The sequence below is a fragment of the Pinus tabuliformis genome, chromosome 8 (assembly GCF_031772625.1).
Source record: "Pinus tabuliformis cultivar Carrire ecotype Pingquan chromosome 8, CPIR1, whole genome shotgun sequence".
Taxonomy (NCBI): Eukaryota; Viridiplantae; Streptophyta; class Pinopsida; order Pinales; family Pinaceae; genus Pinus; species Pinus tabuliformis.
The window spans coordinates 114,966,282-114,990,581 of NC_142294.1; the positions used below are offsets into that span (position 1 = coordinate 114,966,282).

A 24,300-nucleotide genomic window follows, 5' to 3' on the forward strand; every position below is an offset into this window, starting at 1 on the left:
AGCCAAAGGCCGAGCGAAGAAGGAAGTTGAAGACAGAGAGGGAGGACAATAATTTGACCTGATTCATCTTGAAAGATAGGGTTAGAGCCCTTGGGGTTGGTGCCTTAGAATTGGAAGGATTGGTGTCATTGGAGTTCTTGCTCCTAAATCCAAGGTTGGTGCCTTGACAAGATAGGGTTGAAGCCCTAGAGGTCGAAGCCTCATCAAAACCAAGTTGGAGCTTGGAACACATTTATATTGTATTTATTATTTTACTCAATAAAATTATACTTATACATTTCTCTATTTAAATTATGAATAATATAAATGGTAATAATAACAATTGAAAGAAAATACTGATTCACCCCCCCTCTCAGTATTTATAAGAGCCATGGCACACAATATAATCATGCGGGTCTTTGAACGTTGTTCGCTGCACAATGTGCCATTACATTCACGTCCTGAATGCGTTGAGCAGTTTAGTAAAATTCAAGAAGCATTTCAACGTTTAGAAAAATCATTTGCAGAAGTTAAAGAATGTCGAAAGGAAATCGGTAATAAATAAAATGATCTAAATAATGATTCCGATGAAGCTGATATAGATCAAGAAGATTATAATGTTGAAAATCCAGATAAAGTTGATCTTGATGTGGATGAGAATGATATAAATTAGGATGTAAAACAGTATACAATGCATGAACAAAATGAGACTCCAGAGACTAATCAAACGAACAACAACCTAACAATTTATAGAGAATGCAAGGAAGGATTTAATGATGATGAAACACCTACGAACAGATATTTTGAAATCAACCATTTCCCTCAGGTGCCTTTCCAACATCACACTAATGAATTCTTTAGAAGCCCACCTGAACCAAATGGCTGGAATAATTGGAGCATATTGAGTTTTGGTGTTGAGCCTCAGCTAGTCATAAGAAGATCGGAACTAAGCCTAGTAGCAATCACAAAGAATGAAAGATATGGTCGTGTAGCATCAGTTGAGGAGCAAACAACTGTGCTACACGTTTTATTCAAGGTTCTTTGTCATTTGCCACTGCATAATGCCCTCCCTGTTCAAATGTCAACTGTCTTGCAGACTGTTAATAAACTTCAATTTTATCGTACATCAAATATTTCCAACATGGCAAGGATTGTTTTAGCAAGATGGAGCAAGCTATTTGGGAGAAGTCAGAGTGGAAGGAAAGTTGTCTCCTCAAGCAGTCAAGTCCATGCACAAAAAGGAGGTCTCCAATGAGAATATGATACTCCTTCAAACAAAAGGACCAGTGAATTATCAAGGGAAGAAACTGCCAATAATAACAAATGAACCAAAATAGGAAGTATTGAAGATCCTTGAGAGTGTTCAAAAATGAAGGGTGCACGTTCTTTTATAGGCATCGGTTCAACCAAGAAGAAAAAGCTCTTGCAAGGTTGTCTTCTGAATATGGATTCATCTGAAGGTTAAAAAAAGAGGCCTGCCCATTCTGTTCCTCTTGATCAAACAAAAGAACGTAGGAAAGTCTACCTAGTAGAAGAGCCCATGCCACGAATGAGTAGGAGAAAAGTCAAAGCTGGTGGAACAGTTTCCAAAAGTTGTTTCCGTCCCCTTTCCACTGATGATATTCAGAAAGCAAAGAGGCAAGCTTACTTGTTGCAAAATAGGTATGGTAAACTTGATGTTTCAAAGTTGGATGATGATCCTTTGGAGAAAACAAAGCCTTCAAAATCAGCCATTGGAGAAGATTACAGCAAAGCTAGCTGCAGCAAAGCCAGTCCACCAGAATCAAGTATTTCAGAAGTCACTTCACATGGGTCCCAACATGCTACAGAAGCTGCCAGTGACAGCTTTGCCATAAACGGGGATTTTGTAGAGGAGATGGGAAAGCACATTATTACAGAAAATTCATCGTTGACTGAGAGTATACAGATTGAAGAGGTTCAAATTCTTTGGATAACACCTCCAGAGATGATAATTGATCATGTTTGGAGGTTTTCTAGCGGGGAATTTCAGTGTGAACGTGTTAAGCGGGAAAAGGAAGAAGTTTACTTAAATGAAGAGTCTATTCCATCTGATCCTAAGGAGCCCTGGGACATTGAATTAGATTATGATGATAGTTTGACTCCAGAGATTCCAATAGAACCTATTGTAACTGATGATAGAACAAAAGTAGTATCTCTTGGAAATTATGAGAGGCAGCAACTTACAGAAATTGTGAATGATGTAAAAAGTGAAGAATCTGACTTATTCCACAGAGAAGTTCTCAGAACAATACGCACACTCGACTTGATTACACATCCACTATGCGATCATTTAATGCCTCAAAATGCGTCGGAGTGTGATCAGTTTAGAGGATTTTTACTTCGAAATCTCTTATTGAATGACGAAGGTTTACTCCCCTGACAACGAGGTTTGCCATATTTTGACGTACATTTTCAAGAAACATCCCATGCCCCTTTCTTCAACAGATCTCAGAAATTTAGCTCGCATTTTGAATGGCTTCTGTCATTTTTCGCATATTTTAATTAACACTAGCGCAGGTGTTATTGGAATCCAGAAAAAAATACTGTAAGCGTTTCTTCAAATTCTGATATATACAATGGGCAATTTCAAGAACGAGGATGATCGCATAGGAATTGTGGAGGATGCCTATGAAGCTATCGAACTGTCCCTTTTCTGGCTCCGTGAAATGCTCCAGTTTGCCCAAGAGTCTCAAGAAGTGCTGCTCACTTATGTCATTGAAATTAATCTATTGATGCACATCCACGAAATGATCACACTAACAATTGAGTGGCAGAGTGTGCACTGGAATAATCTCCCTGCCAAGCACTGGAAATCGCAAAAATATTCTTCGAAAATGTGGGTAGCGCCGATTTACTTGGATTCTGGAACGCAAAAACACAAAAGTTTACCAGATGCGCTACTGACTCTGGACATTTTTACGCAGGCTGCAACTGTAGACTTTTTGAGATCCCAAATTCCAGAATTAGCTCCTCCGGAAGCAAAACATAAATGATGTTCTGCTGCGACTTTAGTTTAATATCCGACAAACATGGTCAATATTCAATAGTCTAACTCCTCTGTCCCATTCAATTGTTGTGACACAACACAACATTTTTGTTGACATTTTTCTCCCGTAAATTCTCTCTCTTCCTGCATCTACACAACACAACATTTCCGTTGACATTTTTTCTCCTGTAAATACTCTGTCGGCTGGGGGTGTGTCATTTCGGACTGCGAATGCGGATGTGGCTTTTAGTTACTCATACAACATTAATACACTAATCCAAAAAAATTTAATTTATATATATATATATATATATATATATATATATATATAACAAATACGAAAAAAAACAACATTATTATTAAAAAAAATAAAAGAATGGAGACATAACCCTTGCTTCAGGAATAGACATGACCCTGGAGTCAAAACAATATTACCATGCGAATTATTCAAACTATGGTAACAGTAATGTCAAGACCCATAGACAACCACAAGATGAAGACAATTTCCAACATATAGCTTTGAAGACAAAGCTTCTTAAGGAAAAGGCAATGTTACGAATATAAATTACATAAAAATAAAATAATTATAAATAAATGTAAATAAAAATTATTATCTAAAATAGTCATTAGTTAAGTGAAAAGGAATGTCTGAAAGACATGCCTAATCATGAAATGCCACTTGCCTAGGTATAAAAGCAGGGCCTCAGTGTAACATTCATCATCACTTGTACAATTTTTATAATAAAATATTAATTCAAATACCTTTGTGTATTTTTACATTCAAGCCTACAAGCTATCAGTTTTCATGCTTCAGTAGCTCAAGTGGTTGAGATAAATGTTAATGTTGATTCCTCGAATACCTTCATTGTTTCTTCTCTAAGAAAATAATTTCATGACCCATGGACCTTTTGCCTTCACGTGACATTTCTCCATCAGGGTTTCACCCATTGCAAAAAATTTCCCCTCAGAGAAAGAGACTATTTCATTCACCAAGTCACAAGTATTTAACATATTCTTACCAACAAAAAAGCTTATCGAAATCTCTTTTTGAGATTCTTTCTATATTAATGTGAATTAGAAGAGAAGATTTCTACAAATAAAATGGTTGCTATTTCATCCTCTCACTTGGGTTTAATTCTTGCATGTGACATGAAGAGCTCATAATAAGTATATCCTTGTAATTGTTTCAAGCTTTGTTGTTTGAGTCCCTCAAGGAATAAAATATATTTATTCCTCATTGAAACTAAAGAAATTTATTCAAGGATATATATATATATATATAAGCAAAACCTACAACACCTAGAAAGTTCAACATAATTTGGATCTTAACTCATTTGGATTGATTTATTAAAGCGTATGTTAATAGTTATTGACAACACTTTACACCTAAGCTATATTACATTGGGATTTAAAAGTTGGTTCAATTCATAAAAAGACGGATCAACTACTTTGAGATGTAAACAAATTGGACAATGCAAATAAAAAAACATTTGCACATGAAGGAATTTGACCCATCTTTAACATTATCAAAATGTATAGTTAAGATGGGCCTATTCCATGGTCCTTACCTTTCACCTTGGAGCACCAAACAACAATTTCACTAATGTTTTTACCAAAAATAAATCCTATATCTATGACAACTAAAAATAATTCTCCACCCAATAAATAGTACTTGATTCATAAGTATTCTATCCTTTATATTTTTGAATTTATATTTTATATGTTCATGTCAAAAAAGCATAAAATATGCTAGTTGAATCAATGCTTATCTATAGGAGTTGAGATGATGTTAGCTCCATGAAGTGGCTACCTGTCGATCATCGAGTACATACTTAGTACACACCAGCCTACGCCTAGTGGTGCACCCCTTCACTGCATCCAATAGTCTCTCAGGTCCCATGCCACCACCTCTAGGACGACTTAATGTCTTCCAACACATCAAAGATTCAATTAGATCATCTATCTTCTCTTCCTTTTTTTTTCTTCTCTTCTCTTCTCTTTATACTCACCCTTCCAGGCTCAAGCATCCCCTTCATTGGTTAATAGTCCCTCGAGTGATCCACCTTTGCCAAGGCCTTCACATGAATTTAGAGTGCATGCCTACAAGACCTATGCTATGTACGACTGTTTCCTTGAGCAATTGGAACATCAACAACACAACAACGTTGATTAGCTTCTCATGTTAATTTTTGCATAGGTAAAACAACATATTGTTGTCAAGTAGCATGCAACCATCACACGCTTGCTCATACATAGGTACATATACAACACATAAAGCTTAGTCATCACATGTAATATTTTATAATTCAACAATGAGAGAAGGTTTAGAATGTTTTCCTTCTTATTTCCCTACATAACATGGAATTGATAGCATGGTTATCTTGTTCTCAATTGACTACTATACTCAACTCAATCCAATGCTTGAGTGATCATAGTCTTATTAGAAACTCATCATATCCCTGTTGTAATCATGTTACAATCCATTTCAACACCTGTTATGGCTTTCAATAAAACTTGTTTACTCTGTCATGATCCTATCATAACACACAACATGGTTTGGCTATAATCCTATAACTTTCTAGAAAATTTTCATCACAATTCCTATCCATATTTAAACTCCAGGTTCAACATGTTCTACTAGCTATTATCTTTCTATTGACTGCTCATTTACCAAATTCTAATACCTGGGCTAAAATTTATGCCCTCTAGAAGTTTTAACTGGACTATTTATTTTCCATCACATGCAGCTTCCAATGAGATTTTTCTTTAGCAATCTCACTCCATTTCAAATTTCGGGTTTTCTAGAGGGATCCCCACATCAATAGATTTCTATTGACTATTAGTTTGTGTAGTTCTAATATCAGGCCAAAATGTTATGCCATCTGGAATCTTGTAGCCTGTTAGGCCATTTTTACCTCTGTAAAAAAACCTAGTAACTTTCTTCTAAATTCTCACAAAATTCTTGGCCTCCAATTAAAATTCTAGATGGGTGGTTATATTTTGTTCAAAATTATCTTTCTTTCGATTTGTCACATGTTAAATTCCGATTTTTGGGCTAAAAGTTATGGCTTTGCTAATTTTAGCATGCTTTCCTCCATTCCTTCTATATCTGAAAATTCAATTTCGCTTGCTTTCAACCAACCTATAACTTCCTTTCTCCTCTGTTAGTGATTCCTTCTCATTTTTCTTAGATTTTATCTAGTTCCCATTGGAGGTGAGAAAATTTATTGGTCTCTTTTCCTTCCACATGGCCAATAGGCTAGTCACATATGATAAGTGTTGGCATTATGACACAGGTTTGGCACTATGACACATGTGTTGTCCTTGATGGCAACTCACTTAGATGATAGATCACAGTTCAGGCTCTCAGAATGAAAGGAAAATAGATATAGGCAGGTTCCACTTAACCAAGTCGCGTATACACGTGGGATCGTCGATCAAAAGGTTTGTATGCGTATGCAAGCACTTTCATGCAAGGAAAAGCACGTACATGTGGGAAAACGTGTTTTTAGTCCTTGGTATTTGGACCTATGGTTTTGGACCATGGTATCTCGTCCGAAGTGTTGAACCCAGGTATTGGGTCCCAAGTATTGGTTCTAAGTGGTTTTGGACCATGGTATTGAGTAAGGCCTAAGACTATAAAAGGGGAAGGAGATCTTTAGGAAAAGGTACTCAAGGATTGAATATCTTATGAAGAGCAAGATCTAGAATACAAGTCATTGGGTTATGGTACATAGCTGGATCTGAATCAAGGAGGAATGTGAGTGTTAGAAGAAGGATAAGTTCTATTGATGGGTCAAGATCTCAAGACTTGAAGAGAATTATCTTTGTGTGATTTTGATCTATTATATTTGGTGCATAACTTGATATATAAATTTGATAATCTGGGTATAACTGATGTTTGAATAATTGAAAAGGATAGATTATCTTTTATAGATATGTACGTAGGTTCAGCATAGCAAAGGCGCGTATACACGCTGGTTAGGTATTATGAAACTGCGTATACGCAGGTTTGTCGTAATACAGAAGCGTATGCACGCAGGTTCTACATATTGAAGTAGCATACGTCTCATGAAATATGTTTTAGCTACTTATGTTTATTGCTGCAGTGTTCTGGGTTCAGGATTAGTTTCTGGTTACTGTTATTGTATTCTGGTTACAGCGTTCAGAGAAGTGATTGTTTGATTCAATTTTGATTGGTGCAAAGGAGATTGGTTGATGTAGATGTATTTGATGGTTGATTATTGTTATTGATGGATCCATTCTGAAAATTTATGAAACGTGGTCCCTGGAAGAAAAGAGAAGGTTGTAGCCTTCTGTAGGCTAGCACCTACGTACTAGTACATCAGCTAATACAAGAGAGAAGGTTAGTCATAAAGCTTAGTCATCACATGTAATATTTTATAATTCAACAATGAGAGAAGGTTTAGAATGTTTTCCTTCTTATTTCCCTACATAACATGGAATTGATAGCATGGTTATCTTGTTCTCAATTGACTACTATACTCAACTCAATCCAATGCTTGAGTGATCATAGTCCTATTAGAAGCTCATCATATCCCTGTTGTAATCATGTTACAATCCATTTCAACACCTGTTATGGCTTTCAATAAAACTTGTTTACTCTGTCATGATCCTATCATAACACACAACATGGTTTGGCTATAATCCTATAACTTTCTAGAAAATTTTCATCACAATTCCTATCCATATTTAAACTCCAGGTTCACCAACATGTTCTACTAGCTATTATCTTTCTATTGATTGCTCATTTACCAAATTCTAATACCTGGGCTAAAATTTATGCCCTCTAGAAGTTTTAACTGGACTATTTATTTTCCATCACATGCAGCTTCCAATGAGATTTTTCTTTAGCAATCTCACTCCATTTCAAATTTCGGGTTTTCTAGAGGGATCCCCACATCAATAGATTTCTATTGACTATTAGTTTGTGTAGTTCTAATATCAGGCCAAAATGTTATGCCATCTGGAATCTTGTAGCCTATTAGACCATTTTTACCTCTGTAAAAAAAACCTAGTAACTTTCTTCTAAATTCTCACAAAATTCTTGGCCTCCAATTAAAATTCTAGATGGGTGGTTATATTTTGTTCAAAATTATCTTTCTTTCGATTTGTCACATGATGAATTCCGATTTTTGGGCTAAAAGTTATGGCTTTGCTAATTTTAGCATGCTTTCCTCCATTTCTTCTATATCTGAAAATTCAATTTCGCTTGCTTTCAACCAGCCACTTCCTTTCTCCTCTGTTAGTGATTCCTTCTCATTTTTCTTAGATTTTATCTAGTTCCCATTGGAGGTGAGAAAATTTATTGGGCTCTTTTCCTTCCACATGGCCAATAGGCTAGTCACATATGATAAGTGTTGGCATTATGACACAGGTTTGGCACTATGACACGTGTTGTCCTTGATGGCAACTCACTTAGATGACAGATCACAGTTCAGGCTCTCAGAATGAAAGGAAAAGAGATATAGGTAGGTTCCACTTAACCAAGTCGCGTATACACGTGGGATCGTCGATCAAAAGGTGTGTATGCGTATGCAAGCACTTTCATGCAAGGAAAAGCACGTACATGTGGGAAAATGTGTTTTTAGTCCTTGGTATTTGGACCTATGGTTTTGGACCATGGTATCTCGTCCGAAGTGTTGAACCCAAGTATTGGGTCCCAAGTATTGGTTCTAAGTGGTTTTGGACCATGGTATTGAGTAAGGCCTAAGACTATAAAAGGGGAAGGAGATCTTTAGGCAAAGGTACTCAAGGATTGAATATCTTATGAAGAGCAAGATCTAGAATACAAGTCATTGGGTTATGGTACATAGCTGGATCTGAATCAAGGAGGAATGTGAGTGTTAGAAGAAGGATAAGTTCTATTGATGGGTCAAGATCTCAAGACTTGAAGAGAAGTATCTTTGTGTGATTTTGATCTGTTATATTTGGCGCATAACTTGATATATAAATTTGATAATCTGGGTATAACTGATGTTTGAATAATTGAAAAGGATAAATTATCTTTTATAGATCTGTACGCAAGTTCAACATAGCAAAGGTGCGTATACACGCTGGTTAGGTATTACGAAACTGCGTATACGCAGGTTTGTCGTAATACAGAAGCGTATGCACGCATGTTCTACATATTGAAGTAGCATACGTCTCATGAAATATGTTTTAGCTACTTATGTTTATTGCTACAATGTTCTGGGTTCAGGATTAGTTTCTGGTTACTGTTACTGTATTCTGGTTATAGCGTTCAGAGAAGTGATTGTTTGATTCAATTTTGATTGGTGCAAAGGAGATTAGTTGATGTAGATGTATTTGATGGTTAATTATTGTTATTGATGGATCCAGTCTGAAAATTTATGAAACGTGGTCCGTGGAAGAAAAGAGAAGGTTGTAGCCTTCTGTAGGCCAGCACCTACGTACTAGTACATCAGCTAAGTACAAGAGCTAAGGGGGTTGTAGCTCCCTTCCAGGAGAGTCTGGAGAACAAGAGAAGGTTGTAGCCTACTGCAGGTAGAAGCCTGCGTACTGGTATAAGACTGCACTAGTACAGAAATATTGTAAAAAGAAGTTTCTTATTAAAAGAAGATAAAGACGAATTACAGCAGGTGGTTTTCACCCACATTATGTTTCCACCTTATATCTTGTGTTCTTGTGTGTGACTGTCTGCTCTGTTTTTCTATACCTGGTTACTGTTTATATGGTTTTGATGCACAGATTAATGATCAAAATCTGAAGAATAAATTAAATTATAAGTCTGCAGGTTATACGCTAGTTTCCTTAACTACAGTTGCGTATATACGCAGTTTTAACTAACTGAAGTCGCGTATACAAATCTGATTGTGAAATGAAAAATAATTGACTTGATAATACTGATTCACCCCCCCTCTCAGTATTATTTCCAACAATTAGGTTCTGACTATATATATATATATATATATATATATACTTCTTTATTATTAAAATTCCACGTGGAAACCTTGGACCACATGGCGCCATGGCCTACACCTTAGTGTCCATCACATGCCCATGGGGTCCACCACATTGCCCAATCTAACCAATACCAAAGTAGTATTACGTATATATTAAAATATGGGGGGGAGAGGGGCCGACCCACACACTATGGTCATATCCTATCGACCACAAAAGTTGTGATACATTTCACATTTTTGTATATAATATATCAATCATATAAACCACATTGAGTCCACCATGCCCCATACGACAATCACACACACACATATATAACAGAAATTAAAACCCTCAAATTTATCATGTAATTCAACCAGAGTATCCATTACCAAGCCTTTTTTGATACATGTACTCTTTTTTTGAGGTGAGATTTCACCAATCTCACCATTGGGACTTTTGTTAAACAATTGGTGGGAGAGTTATAATTCTTCAATTCTAGCCCAATCAAGCCCAAAAACCATCAAATTCTAATCTATTATTTCTTGTAAACTTGCCAATTTCCCCTATGTGGCAACTTCTATCAAATTTAGGAAGATTTCTACTATTTCCACCATTGGGACTTTCGTCAAACAAATGGTGGCTAACCTATAAATTGACCCAATTCAAACCTAATGTTGTAACTTGTTAACATTCTTGGCTCCTGGTTGGGCAATGCTAATACAGCCAAGCTGCTGGGTACTTCCATTTTTTTGCAGAAGACAAAAAAAATCCTAGTACGATTTCCAAAGCCCTGCTCATATCCAGGGTCATTTTAACACACCATCGCTAGCAAGGTATGTACCTGTAACTGGCATCATTTTATTCATATATATTATGCCTATCTATCGACATAATTAGGCAATACCCATGCCACAATTAACTGTTTATTCATGCATTTTAAAAAACAAGCATGCACATCGGAATTCAATACACATATATACCAAAGCCCTACTAGGGTTTACAACAAAATAATACACAAATAATCACATGGAACATAAATATGACAAGTACATGTTTTAGGGTTTATTATCACAAACACATAAACACATATAAAAATACATAAAATGTAAAATTGAATAGTGGACACTTATTTGCGTAAATTGTCCAGTTGGTTGTGGGGTCTCCACGTTCCTCCTAACCGTAGAATATGTGATTCATAGTCTCAACCACGGGTCACCCTCGATCTAGGGCAACAAATCCACCAAAAATAATTGATAAACAAACAAAATGTTGGCCAAGGCACCAACCCCAACAACCTCAGTATCCAACTATAGGCTCATGTTCCCCAAGTTGGCACCCAAGTGGCGCAACTCATGTCCCTTGATGGTGCCCACCTTCCAAGGTTACTTATAGTTGGGCAGAATGGTCTCAACCTACAATGATAGGAACTTTGTTGTTGTCCAGTGTCTAAGTGTCAAACAACCAAACTGAAATAACCCCACAGTTGATATCGGAGTCCAAACCAGGACTCATTGATTATCATCGAATCAAGTTCCCCACCAGAACATTGATCTCTCCAAACCATCAATGATCACATAAGCAAAGCGCCAAGCTTTAAAATCAGGATGCATCCATTTAGTATGGTTAATTAAATAACTGCACCATTGGTCAGTGTCAGAGTCCAACTCCCAGGACTCACTAGTTCCTCAATCATCCAAATTGAATAATCCCCCAAATGTTCCATGAATGAATGCCTTTACATGCAAAACATTCCCTTTACAAAATAGTGGCTTTCACTTGTCATGTGACACTCACTGATGTTAGAAAGTGTAGCAAGAAAGGCTCAATTTGACTTTAGCCTTAGTCAAATTGCGTAAATTAAATTTCTACATCAGCAGGACAACTTGGAGGTAGTTAGCTAGTGTGACATGGATCTTGTCACTCAGTGAGATAAGAAGATTCAAGTTAGTGGGCATGGAGTTCAGTCATGCATGTGTTGATCTCTAAATTTTAGCAATCTAGTTCAGTTATTTTCAGTTTCACTCAATTAACTGACCTCTGACAATTAATAAAGTCAATTGAAGGTAAATTGTGTAGTGAGACATAAATCTAACTTAGAGATCTATTAGTTAACTAATTAATCAGCCCAAAATTTCCTAGACATGCATGGAATTTGAATTGCTCAGTTGGAGTGGAGGAGACAAATGCTAGTGTAACATTAATTGTATACTAGTTGAGTATACAATTTTTTGCATGTAGTCAGGCGATCAATTCTTTTGGAATTGCGCAAGGAAATAGGGACTTCCCTACTATTTAGGAGCTTGAATTAGCTCCAAATTGCCCAAGGAAATAGAAGGCTGGATGAGGAAGAAATTGTTTGTGTGTTGGCCAAAGGTTCTCATTTAGCAGAGAGAACAATTTTGCTTTTGCAAGTGGTGCTCAAAGTTGTAGTAGCAACTGTAATAGTTTCTCTATTCAACTGATTAACGCAGAGAGGCTTGAGGGGATTTTCCTAGTTGGGTTCCCATAGAAATTACTGTGTACTTGTGGTTTTTCTTGTTGCATGTCTATGCATGTTGTTCACAATTGTGATTTTTCATTCCACAAATTAGTATAGTAGAATTTGTGTCTCTTGATTTCAATTCGATTTCTTGAGAAATTGTAATTTCTATCAGATTTCTACACGGTATCAGAACCCTAAAATCACATTAGAACCAATATTCTGAATTTTTCCCTCAGGAATTTCGAATTTGCAACTCTAGTGTAGCAACTTTTCTTCAGATTCGGGATAATGTCTTTCAACGCACTGAGATTGGAGTATTCTTTAGAGGGTAGCTTGAATTTCATGGCCTGGAAGAACCAAACGAAAGCAGTGCTTGATGATAATCGTGTGTTAGAATATGTTAAAACTAATATTGTGAAACCTCAACAGTCTTATTCACAACAATTAGACCAATGGAAGAAGGATGTTGCAAAGGTCAGGATAATTTTTCTGGAAGGTGTAAGAGACCATGTGATCTCAAATGTCCAAGGCAAAGAAACACCATATGCTATGGAAGACACTGAATGAGCTATTCGAAAAGAACATTGACCATAGGAAATTGGCCCTGAAAGACAAACTTCGAAACATTAGGATGTATAAAAATTAAACCATTCCACAATATCTCTCTAGATTCACTCAAGTTTGAGATGAGATTGGAGGGATTGGGGCGAATGTTGCAGAAGCTAATTTGGTGAGCCTAGCTCTTCTAGGCCTTCCAAAATCATGGCACATCTACTAAGACTCTGTGAATGGATGGGAAAAATTACCAAATTGGGAAATGTTGTGGCTAGATTTGGTTCAAGAAGAGATCAGGACAAATACTAGAGATGGAGTACCATCCAGAGCAGAGGATGAAGAAAAAATTTCATCTGTTGAGAAGGGGAAGAAGGAAAAAGGAAAGAAGGCCCAAAGAAAACTGGAATCTGAACAAAATAGTGGCAAGAAGAAAGACTAGAGCAAGATAAAATGTTTCCATTGCCACAAATACAGGCAATATGCAACAAAATGTCTACACAAGAAGGCTAAAAACAATCCTTCAGGAGGAGCAGGAGGTGAAGCACTAGCTTCACAATTCGAATTAGACTTCACCCTACTAGCATGCATGGCCAACATTGTTATGGGGAATCTGTGGTACCTTGATTCTGGTGCCTTGTTCCATATGATAAGGTGTAGGGAATTTTTTATTAGTTTGGAGGATAAGGATCTCCAGTTGCATATTGAATTAGGGGATGATGGGAGGTCTAGTGCTACAGGAATTGGTATTGTCATCTTTGATAGGGAGAAGGCCTCCCCTCTTTGCCTCAAAGGTGTTATGTTTGTACCTTGGCTGAAGAAGAACCTAATATATGTAGAAGTATTGGAGGATAAAGGCTATGATGTTATTTTCAGTAAAGGGAAATCATTTTTGAGGCACATAACTACTGGGAAAGTGAAGCAAATTTGAAACCAAGTGAAGAATCTATAAAAACTTGAGATGGGAGATTGTGTTGCATTGAGCGACAAGGAAAAAAAAGTGCAGAGTCGAGATGTTGGATAACTCTGGCACAAGAGATTGGGTCATCTACACCATGGTGCCTTAAAAATCCTGTAACAAATTACCATCGGTCTCCCTAAAGGCTCCCTTAATCAACAGGATGTCTGCAAGGGTTGCAGATTGGGGAAATATGTCAAATCCACCTTCCATGACCGAGATAGCAGAGTAGATGCAATCTTGGACCAAGTCCACTCTGATGTTTGTGGACCCTTCTCTATAGCCTCCACAAAAAAACGTAACTACTATGTAATTTTTATTGATGATTTCTCTAGAAAATGATAGATTTTCTTCATGAGGAAAAAGGATGAAGTGTTTTACACAATTGTAGAATTTAAGGCATTAGCTGAGAAGGAGACTGGGAAGAAGGTGAATGCTCTCATGAGAGACAATGGAGGTGAATTTTTTTTGAATTCCATCAAGGATTTGTGTCAAAGAAAGTATTCAAAGAGAATTGATAGCATCCCATAACCCACAACAAAATGGGGTAGATGAGAGGAATAACATGAGCATAATTGCAACTGCAAGAGCTATGCTACATGATTAGGGGATGCCATTGCATCCATGGGAAGAAACATGTAGCACAATAGTTTACTTACAAAACCAGAGTCCTCACATAATACTTCGTATGATCACATCAGAGGAAGCTTTCTTTGGGTGAAATCTTAATGTGTCTCACTTCAGAATTTTTGGAGTTTCCGTTTATTGTCATGTCTCCAAGGATTCAACAAAGAAACTTGAGCCTACAATAGAATTGGGAGTTTTTGTAGGATACACCGAAACTCCACACAATTACCAGGTATACCTTCATTGAGGATGACAGTGGTGAGGAGAGATGTCAAGTTTGATGAAGAGAAGGCTATGAGATGCTCTCTGGAATGAGAGTTGAGTATCCCACCGGAGCAAGAGATTTTAGCTCCATAGGAGGAGCCTCAGGATGACCTTCAGGAAGTTGTGGAGAAACCACAAATGGATGAGAAGAGGGTAGGTCAAGTGGAGACACCCAATCAACCAAAAACATCCAAATAAGGGAGAAAGAGAACCAGAGAAGTTGATAGATTGTTGTAGGATGTTAAAGAGAATGTGGGAGCCCCTACATCAACTCACATGAAGAGGAGGTCACCTGGGAGGTACATTGGTTACATGGCTCTCCATTAGGGGAATTTTGAGGTCTAAAATGGGCCTCCTAAGAAAAATGTACAACCAAAATAAACTTTATAAGAACCAATAAGATTCGAGATGATGATGTCAACCATGGAGGATGATTCACCATTTTTGTAGTAACAAAGTAAAAAGATTAAAATATAATAGAATAATAAAACTACTTTTTCAACTCGTATTTCAATTCATCTCCCTAAGGTTTTACTCAAATTTTGAGTGGGAGTACTCGTTGGATGCAAAATTTAATTCCCCATCCAAAGAGTACCCATGTTGCATACTTTCGATAGACCCTACTACACGAAAAATGACAAATGCATGAAAAAATGTGATTGCAATAATGTTTTTCATGTATTTTTCATTTTTTGTGTAATAAGGTCCATCGAAAGTATGCAACATGGGTACTTCTTGGATGAAAAATGAAATTTTTCATCCAACGAGTGTGAGAAATAAGTTGAAAATACAAGTTGATTTTTTTTTTTTTTCTTTCTTCCCTCTAAAATTTGATGATGTAATCTAATCTTATTTTATTGTTTCCACTATTATTTTATAATTTCCTTAGGAGGCCTATTTTAGACCTCAAAATTCCCCTAATGATGACAAAACTCTTTGAGTTAGAGCCTTCTTCATTTGAGGAAGTAATTTCTCAACCTGTTTGAGTTAATGTCATGGTGGAAGAATATGAATCCATAATGAAGAACAACGTATGGGAAGTGGTGCTGAGACTAGAAGGGAAATCAATGGTTGGTTCTACATGGATCTACAAAGTGAAGCATGTAGCGGATGTGAGCATCAAGAAGTACAATGCTAGATTTGTGGCCAAAGGATTTTCTTAGGAAGAGGGAGTTGACTAGGAGGAAACATTTTCCCTTGTGGCAAGGTATTCCTCCTTTAGATCAATTCTTTCATTAGTTGCGTAGATGGGTTGGATGATCCACCAGATGGATGTGAAAACCGCCTTTCTCAACGATGTTGTTGAGGAGGAAATTTACATAGAGCATCTAGAAGGATTCAAGACATATGATTGGGAGTTGCATGTGTGTAGACTTAGGAGAGCATTGTATGGTCTCAAACAGACACCCCAAGCGTGGTACACTGGGATCGACAGTTATCTCAGTGGATTGGGCTTCACCAAAAGTGAATTAGATGTGAACCTCTATCACATTGTGGTAGATGGTAAGTTACTTATTCTTGTTTTGTATGTTGATGATTTAATATTGACAGGTGATGAGCAGTTGATCCATTCTTGCAAAGAGGATATTGCAAGGGAATTTGAGATGAAAGACATGGGCTTAATGCATTACTTCCTCGGGTTGGAAGTATGGAAAAGTGATGGTGAATTGTTTGTGTCTCAAGGGAAGTATGCCTTTGAAATACTTCAAAGATTTCACATGGAGAATTGTAAGCCTAAGGATAAACCTCTAGCTACAAATTGGAGGAAGGAGAATTCCACTTCAGGTGAAGAGGTTGATGCTATCATTTACAAGAAGCGTATGGGGTCTTTAATGTATCTTGTGAACACAAGACTGCACATGTACTATGCAGTAAACCAGCTTAGTCAAGCGATGGTGAGGCCTACCAAGTCGTATTGAAGGGCAACAAAGCATGTGTTACGGTACCTCAGAGGCACTATTGAGTATGGGTTATGGTACAAGAGGAAAGAGGGAGTAAAGCTCCAAGGCTTCACCAATGCAGATTGGGCAAGGAGTCCATCAGATAGGAAAAGTACTTCAGGTGCTATTTTTAGTGTTGGTTCCGCATCTATTTCCTGGTACATCAAGAAGCAAAGATTTGTGGCTCTCAGCTCAACAGAGGTTGAGTACATGGCTACAAGTTAAGCAACATGTGAGGCCATATGGATGAGGAAAATACTTGTGGGTCTCTTCAGTCAAGAGATGGATACAACAATGGTATATTCTAATAATCATAGATGCATTAAGCTCTCTAAGAATTTGTCATTTCATGACAGGTCCAAGCACATTGATATCTGATATCATCATTTGCGAGATTGTGTGCAGAGGAGAATTATGTAGCTACAATACATTCCAACTGAGGAGCAAGATGCTGACATCTTGACATAGGAATTATTAAGAGGTAAAGTCGAATTCCACAGGTGTCGGATAGGGGTGGTGAAAAATCCCTATCTTGCTAAGAGGGCGTGTAAGAAAGTGTAGCAAGAAAGGCTCAATGTGACTTTAGCCCTAGTCAAATTGAGTAAATCGAATTTCCACATCAGTAGGACAACTTGGAGGCAATGAACTAGTGTGACATGGCTCTTTTCACTTAGTTAGATCAACAAATTCGAGTTAGTGGGCTTCGAGTTCAATCTTGCATGTTTTGATTGCTAAATTTTAGCAATTTAGTTTAGTTATTTTTATTTGTACTTAATTAATTGACCTATAACAATTAATAAAGTAAGTTGTGTAGTGAGACAACAGTCTAACTCGGCGATCTATCAGTTAATTGATCTCTCAACTGGAGTGGAGGCGACAAAGGCTAGTGCAACATTAATTGCATACTATCATTGTCTCTCTACCACAAATGATATCAACAAATGGTTGTACCCACCGCTAATGCGATCCTCTAATGTTGTCCCTATCACAAATGCATTGCCTTACCTACCAACCTTAGACTAGTAGACCTTCTGGGAAAAGAAACATGAAAATGTCATCAGAGCTACCATAGAATTGTCAGTCTCATTGCTTGAAGTTTAGTCCATAATTGGTACGCACTATTAGTAAGGGTAGGCAAGTTGTCTTTGCTCGACTATGGAAGTTGAGTGTACAATTTTTTGCATGCAGTCAAGAGATCAATTCCTTGGGAATTGCGCAAGGAAATAGCCCTATTGTTTAGGAGCTCGAATTAGCTTCGAATTGCGCAAGGAAATAGGAGGTTGGAGGAGGTAGAAATTGGAAAATTGTTGGCTAGAGGTTCTCATTCAATAGAGAGAACAATTTTGCTTTTGCAGGTGGTGCTCAAAGTTGGAGTATGCAATTGTAATAGTTTCTCTATTGAATTGATTAATGCAAAGAGGCTTGAGGGTTTTTTCCCAGTTGGGTTCCCCTAGAAATCATTGTGTACTTGTGGGTTTTCTTGTTGCATGCCTATGCATGTTCTAAATTGTGATTTTCATTCCGCAAATTAGTAGAGTAGAAAACATGGGCCATAGGGTGCACTTTCCAACGAAAGAAAACACCCAATTATTGCCTTATCCCTGGAGTTGCATCCCCCATACTATTTTATGTGGAGTGGGCTTCGCAACCAACCTTATTTTATTATTTTTAATGCTTAATTACATCATAATTACAACTTCAAGTTCTCTGGACTCACAACCTTTAAAAGGATGTATACCCGAGTATGTTGGCCCCAAAGCATGTTTAACATCTTTACATGAGGACACCGATCTCATAATGTAACTCTAGCTCACCAACTTAATACCATGGTCCTTAGTTCCATTATATAATCACCACAACATTAAAAGTCATAACTCAATCCACTGACCTAATCATGTCGATATTTCTGGAGACATTACCAGTGTCAATATCCACATACATATATGTACAATACAAGGGTCTAACAGGGGTATTACGTGGGACCGTGGCAATTATAAGATTTTTGGAAAAGGAAGCATGGGAATCCAAACAAAAGAAACTGTTATGAAGAATGTAAGAAAAAACACGTTCAAAATATTGTGGCATTTCCACAATAGAACTATAACATCGCTAAGCCTAAACTATGACACTTTTAGTTTTTGGATGACATGGTAGCAGTTAGACAAGTGTTCTAGTCTCAATTCATGTATAAGAGGCTAAGGAACATGGGATCTCCAAAACCAGAAAAGGTTTCACGAGATAAGCTTGTGAAACACCTTAATTAGATTAATTAGTCACCATTTAATTATTTCCTAGCTTATGAAAAGTGGTAATTAAAGGGAATTAATTGAGGAGATCGACTTATGCTCTAAAGACTTTCAAAAAATGACTTGGATCAAGTCTAAGATAATCTTAGCCATTGATCACGATTAGATCTTGGTCATTGATGCTCCAGCAAGATATTATAAGAGCAAGTTGATGGGATGGAGATAGACACAATTTACAACGTGAACAAGTCAATGTGAATTTCCTAGTACATAGTGATTCAACGAGGGAAAAATTCAAGCCAGAGGGAGAGCATTAGAAATCGAGGGAGCAACAAAAAATTTGTGAGAAGAATTCAAGAGAGTTTCCTAACAGATTTACAGTGGCAGAGCAACAAGAAAAGGGAGGCTGAAATTCATCCGCACAGAGGTCATGCGGCCAATGCGAGTAGCCAGAAACCCTAGTTCAAGTTGCTTGAAATTCATCCGCACAGAGGTCATGCGGCCAATGCGAGTAGCCAGAAACCCTAGTTCAAGTTGCTAGAAAGGGGTTGTTTAAGTTTCCAAGGACTAGAAGATCATCCAAGAGGCAGAGTGAGTCACTTCTAGTGGCAGAGGGAGGCAAGACGACTCACTTAGAGCTAGTTTGCAAGAAGTGCATGTGATTCCAAGCCAACAATGAGCATTTCTAACAGAGGTCGAATTGTAAGTGAGTGCGAGTAGGCCAGTGGAGGCCGAGTTAAATTGCAGAGGGAGAAAATTATCTTAGATATTTTTCCAATAATTTTTTGGAGGATTGCCAGTTGGGATCCAAATTATTGTACTTTCCAAATTTACTACATAATAATAAAATAAACGCTCATATACTACATCGGTTTTCCCTTCAGGGTTTTTCTGAAGACATTAGTCCAAAAAGTATGGTGAAGACATTAGTCCAAAAAGTATGGTGTCATTTTAAAGTGTGTGCATCTATTTATGAGTTCCTGAATTTTATCTTCCGCAGCTTATTTTATTTGTGAAGAATGCATCAGTGAATTATTTGGTATTTTCCATAAACAAATAAACTACTAACCAGTTAGGAAAATAATAATGCATCAGTGAATTATTTGGTATTTTCCATAAACAAATAAACTACTAACCAGTTAGGAAAATAATATCCACAATTCGTGGAAATTTAACACAATAATCTCAAATTACGAGTGTGACTCATAAGTGTGACTCATAAGCATCAAACATATTTCAAAATAAATTAGCACAAGTAGGAATGCATGAAATCCCAATGAGAATGTTTTCATCTTGATTTTATCTATACGGGGGTGCATAATTAGTATGTTGTTGATTGGATGTTGAGAGTTTTCCCATTGTGGGTTCTCTACAAAAAATCTTTTTTCAATAGTGTTATTACTTGCTATAGAGTTTTAATTTATTCCATGTTTTTAGAGTGTAGGCTTATGTGAGAAGAGTAATTTTGTTTTGGCACTTACAAATCACTCACATAAAAAAATTTAGTGTCGACATTTCGAGCCATCAATTGTGACTCATCCTCAGGACAAAGATTGTGACTCATCCTCAGGACAAAGATACGAAACTTGATCAAGCATTGAGAGATAAATAGGTGACAGCGAGGTTGGAAAAAAACTTATTCCATGTTGATCAAATTAGGTGAGTGACCTAGAAATGGCAAAAACAAAATTATTTCATGTTGTTCAAATTATATTCTTATATATTATTATAAGAATGGCATAGTTATGCATTTCTAGATATGAAAGTGCATATGATGAAAACGAATTCTCGGTCTCTTCGTTTTCAATATTTTTACAAGTCCGAATTATTTTTACAAGTCCGATCTTGGGACCTGTGGGTTATGGGCCCACGAAGCCATTGTGAGACTTTTGACAATCTTCTCAACATGACTGCGCAGCACTTCCTACTGATCCAACCACAAGAAAAGTCATCTCTCGCCAAGCCGCTGCTTCCCGACTCTTCATCTGATTCATCTTCTTCATCCACACACAACTTTCTTCTGCTTGTTCGGCTCATTCTCAGTCCACACACGTGCGTGCATCAACCTTTGGACCTTCGTCATCCTCTTCTCCGGGTGATGAACCAACAGGTGCCGAAATACCACCACCTTCCTGGATCTTTACACTGCCATCTTTTCCCACGTCGCTACAAATACTTATACCCAACTTCCTGCACTCGTTTTCCAAGGTCACAAGCGCGGGTAATCCAGAGAAAAACTGATCAGTACCAGATGAGGTATTGTCCAAACCCATCAGCTGATTCGCAACAAACTCTCCATTGGAGACGACATAGTCCCTTCCATAAAACCGGCCAGTATGATTACCCTTCTTGGTATTCATCGACCTGATAACTCGAGCCACCATGTGATTTAGACATGTTATCATCCGGCTCGAGTCTCTCCCCCTTATCATCCTCATCGAAGGGAGGCTTCGATTCCTCGGCAGCATCTTACTTTGGCGCAGGTTCATTCACAGCGACTGGCTCCTCGTCAGCATCGCGGCTGCTCGATCTTCTTCCACCGGTTGCCACTACCACTCGGGCCCTCGGAACCATGTGACCGCTCTCCCTCACAGCTCAGATGAAACCCAAATGTAAAACCTCGATTTCCGATTGTTCAAAGCCCTCCAAGATTTAGGCGAATCTGCCTCGGCTTCTTCCAGTCTGAGAAATATCGAACAAATGAGAGATTCACACTACCGTTATTACTCGGCCGACATTCGCTCACAGACTACCAGCGATCTCATATCGAAATTGATTTTGAAGGTCAGTAGGAAGATAGTGGAGATTCACAAGATTATTATTGGGGATCGCTAGCGTTTGCCTCTGGTTTATTAGTTGGAATTCATGCCGGCGCCCTTGCTGTCAATCACAACATTGCCGGAAGAGCTTGACAAATAAAATAAAAACAAATACACCAACAGAAATTCACAATGACACATTTTCATTATAAACAAATTCGGATTACAATCTAAAGCATCTCAGCCTTAATCAAGAACTCTCCAGCGACTACATTTTTGCCCTCTCTCTTATGCACAGGTTTTTCCTGTGTTTTTTTTTCTTCTTGATTCACTCAGGAATCTTGAAGTTCTTTATATATACGTTCAGTCTTAACTGATTTTTTAAACTAAAATTAGTTCCTTAACAGAATTCAGTTGTGGTTGGCCTGGCTGTCCATGTTGTTGTCCACCTGTCCTTTTTCTCTAATTTTCTTTCATTGAGGTGTCCCGATGCTCCTGCATCAGCATAGTAAACACATTATTTCAATTTCTACTAGTAAATTTCTAGAAAGATTTGTTGTGATGATCTATGCAATTGGATACCGAAGCCAAAGTATAGATCGATACCCATTTGTTGAGTCATGCTACCATCAAGTGTAGAAATAAATGGAGGTAATCGTATGTTACTATCTTCCAAATCCAAATTAACACTAGATATATTAAATCTTAGGAAGATAAGCACCCTAGATTTATTAAACATTGGGAGGGGATTAAAATAGTGAGGGAGGATGTTATCACATCAACTAGATAATTTACACTCCAACATCAATGCTTGGATTGACAAATATTTTGCTGTGTGTACTACTTTCCTTAGTTTTGTTTAGGGTGGATTGGAGCAGGGAAAAGGTGGAGGCCATTTGAGTTAAAGGTCACTATGTGCAAGGTGAAAAGTGCAAATATATTTATCAAACTTGTAAAGTGAGTATTTGTTCATGCCATAATGCATAATTGGTTTTAACAACTCCCTTTCACATGCTGAAATAAATGAAAATGGCAAAGGAATTATGTTCAAGATTATTTTACTTTGAATATGTCTAGCATTTTTATTATGCTAAAGTGACTTGGTTTTTTATTATAGTTATGAAGATGACGCCTTAATAACTTATGATACAAATACGAATCTTGCCTACTCCATCTATTCACAAGTTGCCTTTGTGATTCTAATTGAGCAATAAGTTAAATAAAAGTGATGATTTATTTTTGGATTTGTTTTTAAATTTGATCATGTGGATGTCACGGTTGAACCTTCTCTAGAAGAGCCATCACAAAACTCAGAAATTTATTTTGAAATAATCATAGCATATAACCATATTTCATATGGTCTAAAAACCTTTTAAAAAGGAAGGATAGGGAAAAAAAATAATATTAAAAACTATTCTTAAATTTCCAGTCAATGCCTTTGAAAGATTGATGCTTAACATTGAAGGTATATATTGTCTTTGAGGAAATGCTGCACAAGGAAACAGGTTTATATTATTTGTTAAGGTAAACATATCTTTAGTTTGTAACACATTTCTATCACGAACTTGGTAAAATGCATTCCAAATATATATTTGTTTAAAAAATACTTCAATTTCATCATGATTAAATAAAAGTCCGAATTAACTTTTCAAGCTAAACCAAAGTTTCTTGGGGAGTTAAAATTTTATTTAAATATATTCATGTGATATAATATTCATGGTTAAATGTGCATTGACATCATATGAATAAAATTATAAACTTCCACCGAGTTCTATGTATGAATTTGTTTTGGAATTGCATGGAACAAATTGTTTTGGCATTTTAATTTGGTTACTTTCTGATTCCTTTTTTTTTAAACATGCTTGAACAGTACATATAAATAAAAATCAAATTGACTACTAATTTTATTGTAGTGATTATTCTCCTTCTATAAATTTTATAGCGTACACAATTTGAAAAAAAAAAAACACCAAAGAAATCATTTTATTTTAGACTCGCGCAATTTGCTTGAGACATTTGTAATTAGGCAATCAAATGCAGATTTGGCAAGGAATATTAGTAGACAATTTTCTCTCTCACCATTTATTAGTAAAAATAACTTTCATTTAATGAATTTTCCCTTAAACTTTCAATTAGACGCTCACATTTATTGCGTAAAGAGCATGTATCCAATTGAATATATATATATATATATATATATATATATATTCAATTGGATGTACCTCAAATGGTTGGAAGAAATGTTAATGCTTAATCCTCATATCCCGCCATTGCTTCTCTAAGAAAAGAAGTTCATCTCGTGGACCTTCTACCTTCAAGGGGCATTGCTCCATCAAGCTTTCACCGAGCTTTCACCCATTGTAGAAAATTCCCCTCGGAAAAAGAGATTGTTTCATTCATCAAGATATAAGTAGTCCCTCAAAGACTGATATATATATATATATATATATATATATATATATATATATATATAAACAAAACCCAAAACGCCTAGAAAATTCAAAATAATTTGGATCTTAATTTATTTGGATTGATTTATTAAAGCATATATTAAAATAG

At 36.8% G+C, this 24,300-nt stretch overlaps 1 protein-coding gene across 1 annotated transcript; it reads left to right on the forward strand.

The window, feature by feature from the left end:
* Positions 1–670: 670 nt before the first annotated feature.
* Positions 671–2,380, forward strand: LOC149234391 (homeobox protein LUMINIDEPENDENS-like). The gene is made up of 2 exons (XM_089368259.1): positions 671–1,183; positions 1,451–2,380. Exons 1-2 carry the CDS (start codon positions 671–673, stop codon positions 2,378–2,380), a joined length of 1,443 nt encoding a protein of 480 aa, XP_089224385.1.
* The last annotated feature ends 21,920 nt before the right edge of the window (positions 2,381–24,300 follow it).

Coding starts and splice junctions, on each gene's coding strand:
- LOC149234391 (XM_089368259.1), top strand. CDS start 671: ATGCATGAACAAAATGAGACTCCAGAGACTAATCAAACGAACAACAAC. Junction 1,184..1,450: donor GAAGTCAGAGTGGAAGGAAA/GTTGTCTCCTCA, acceptor GGTTAAAAAAAG/AGGCCTGCCCATTCTGTTCC.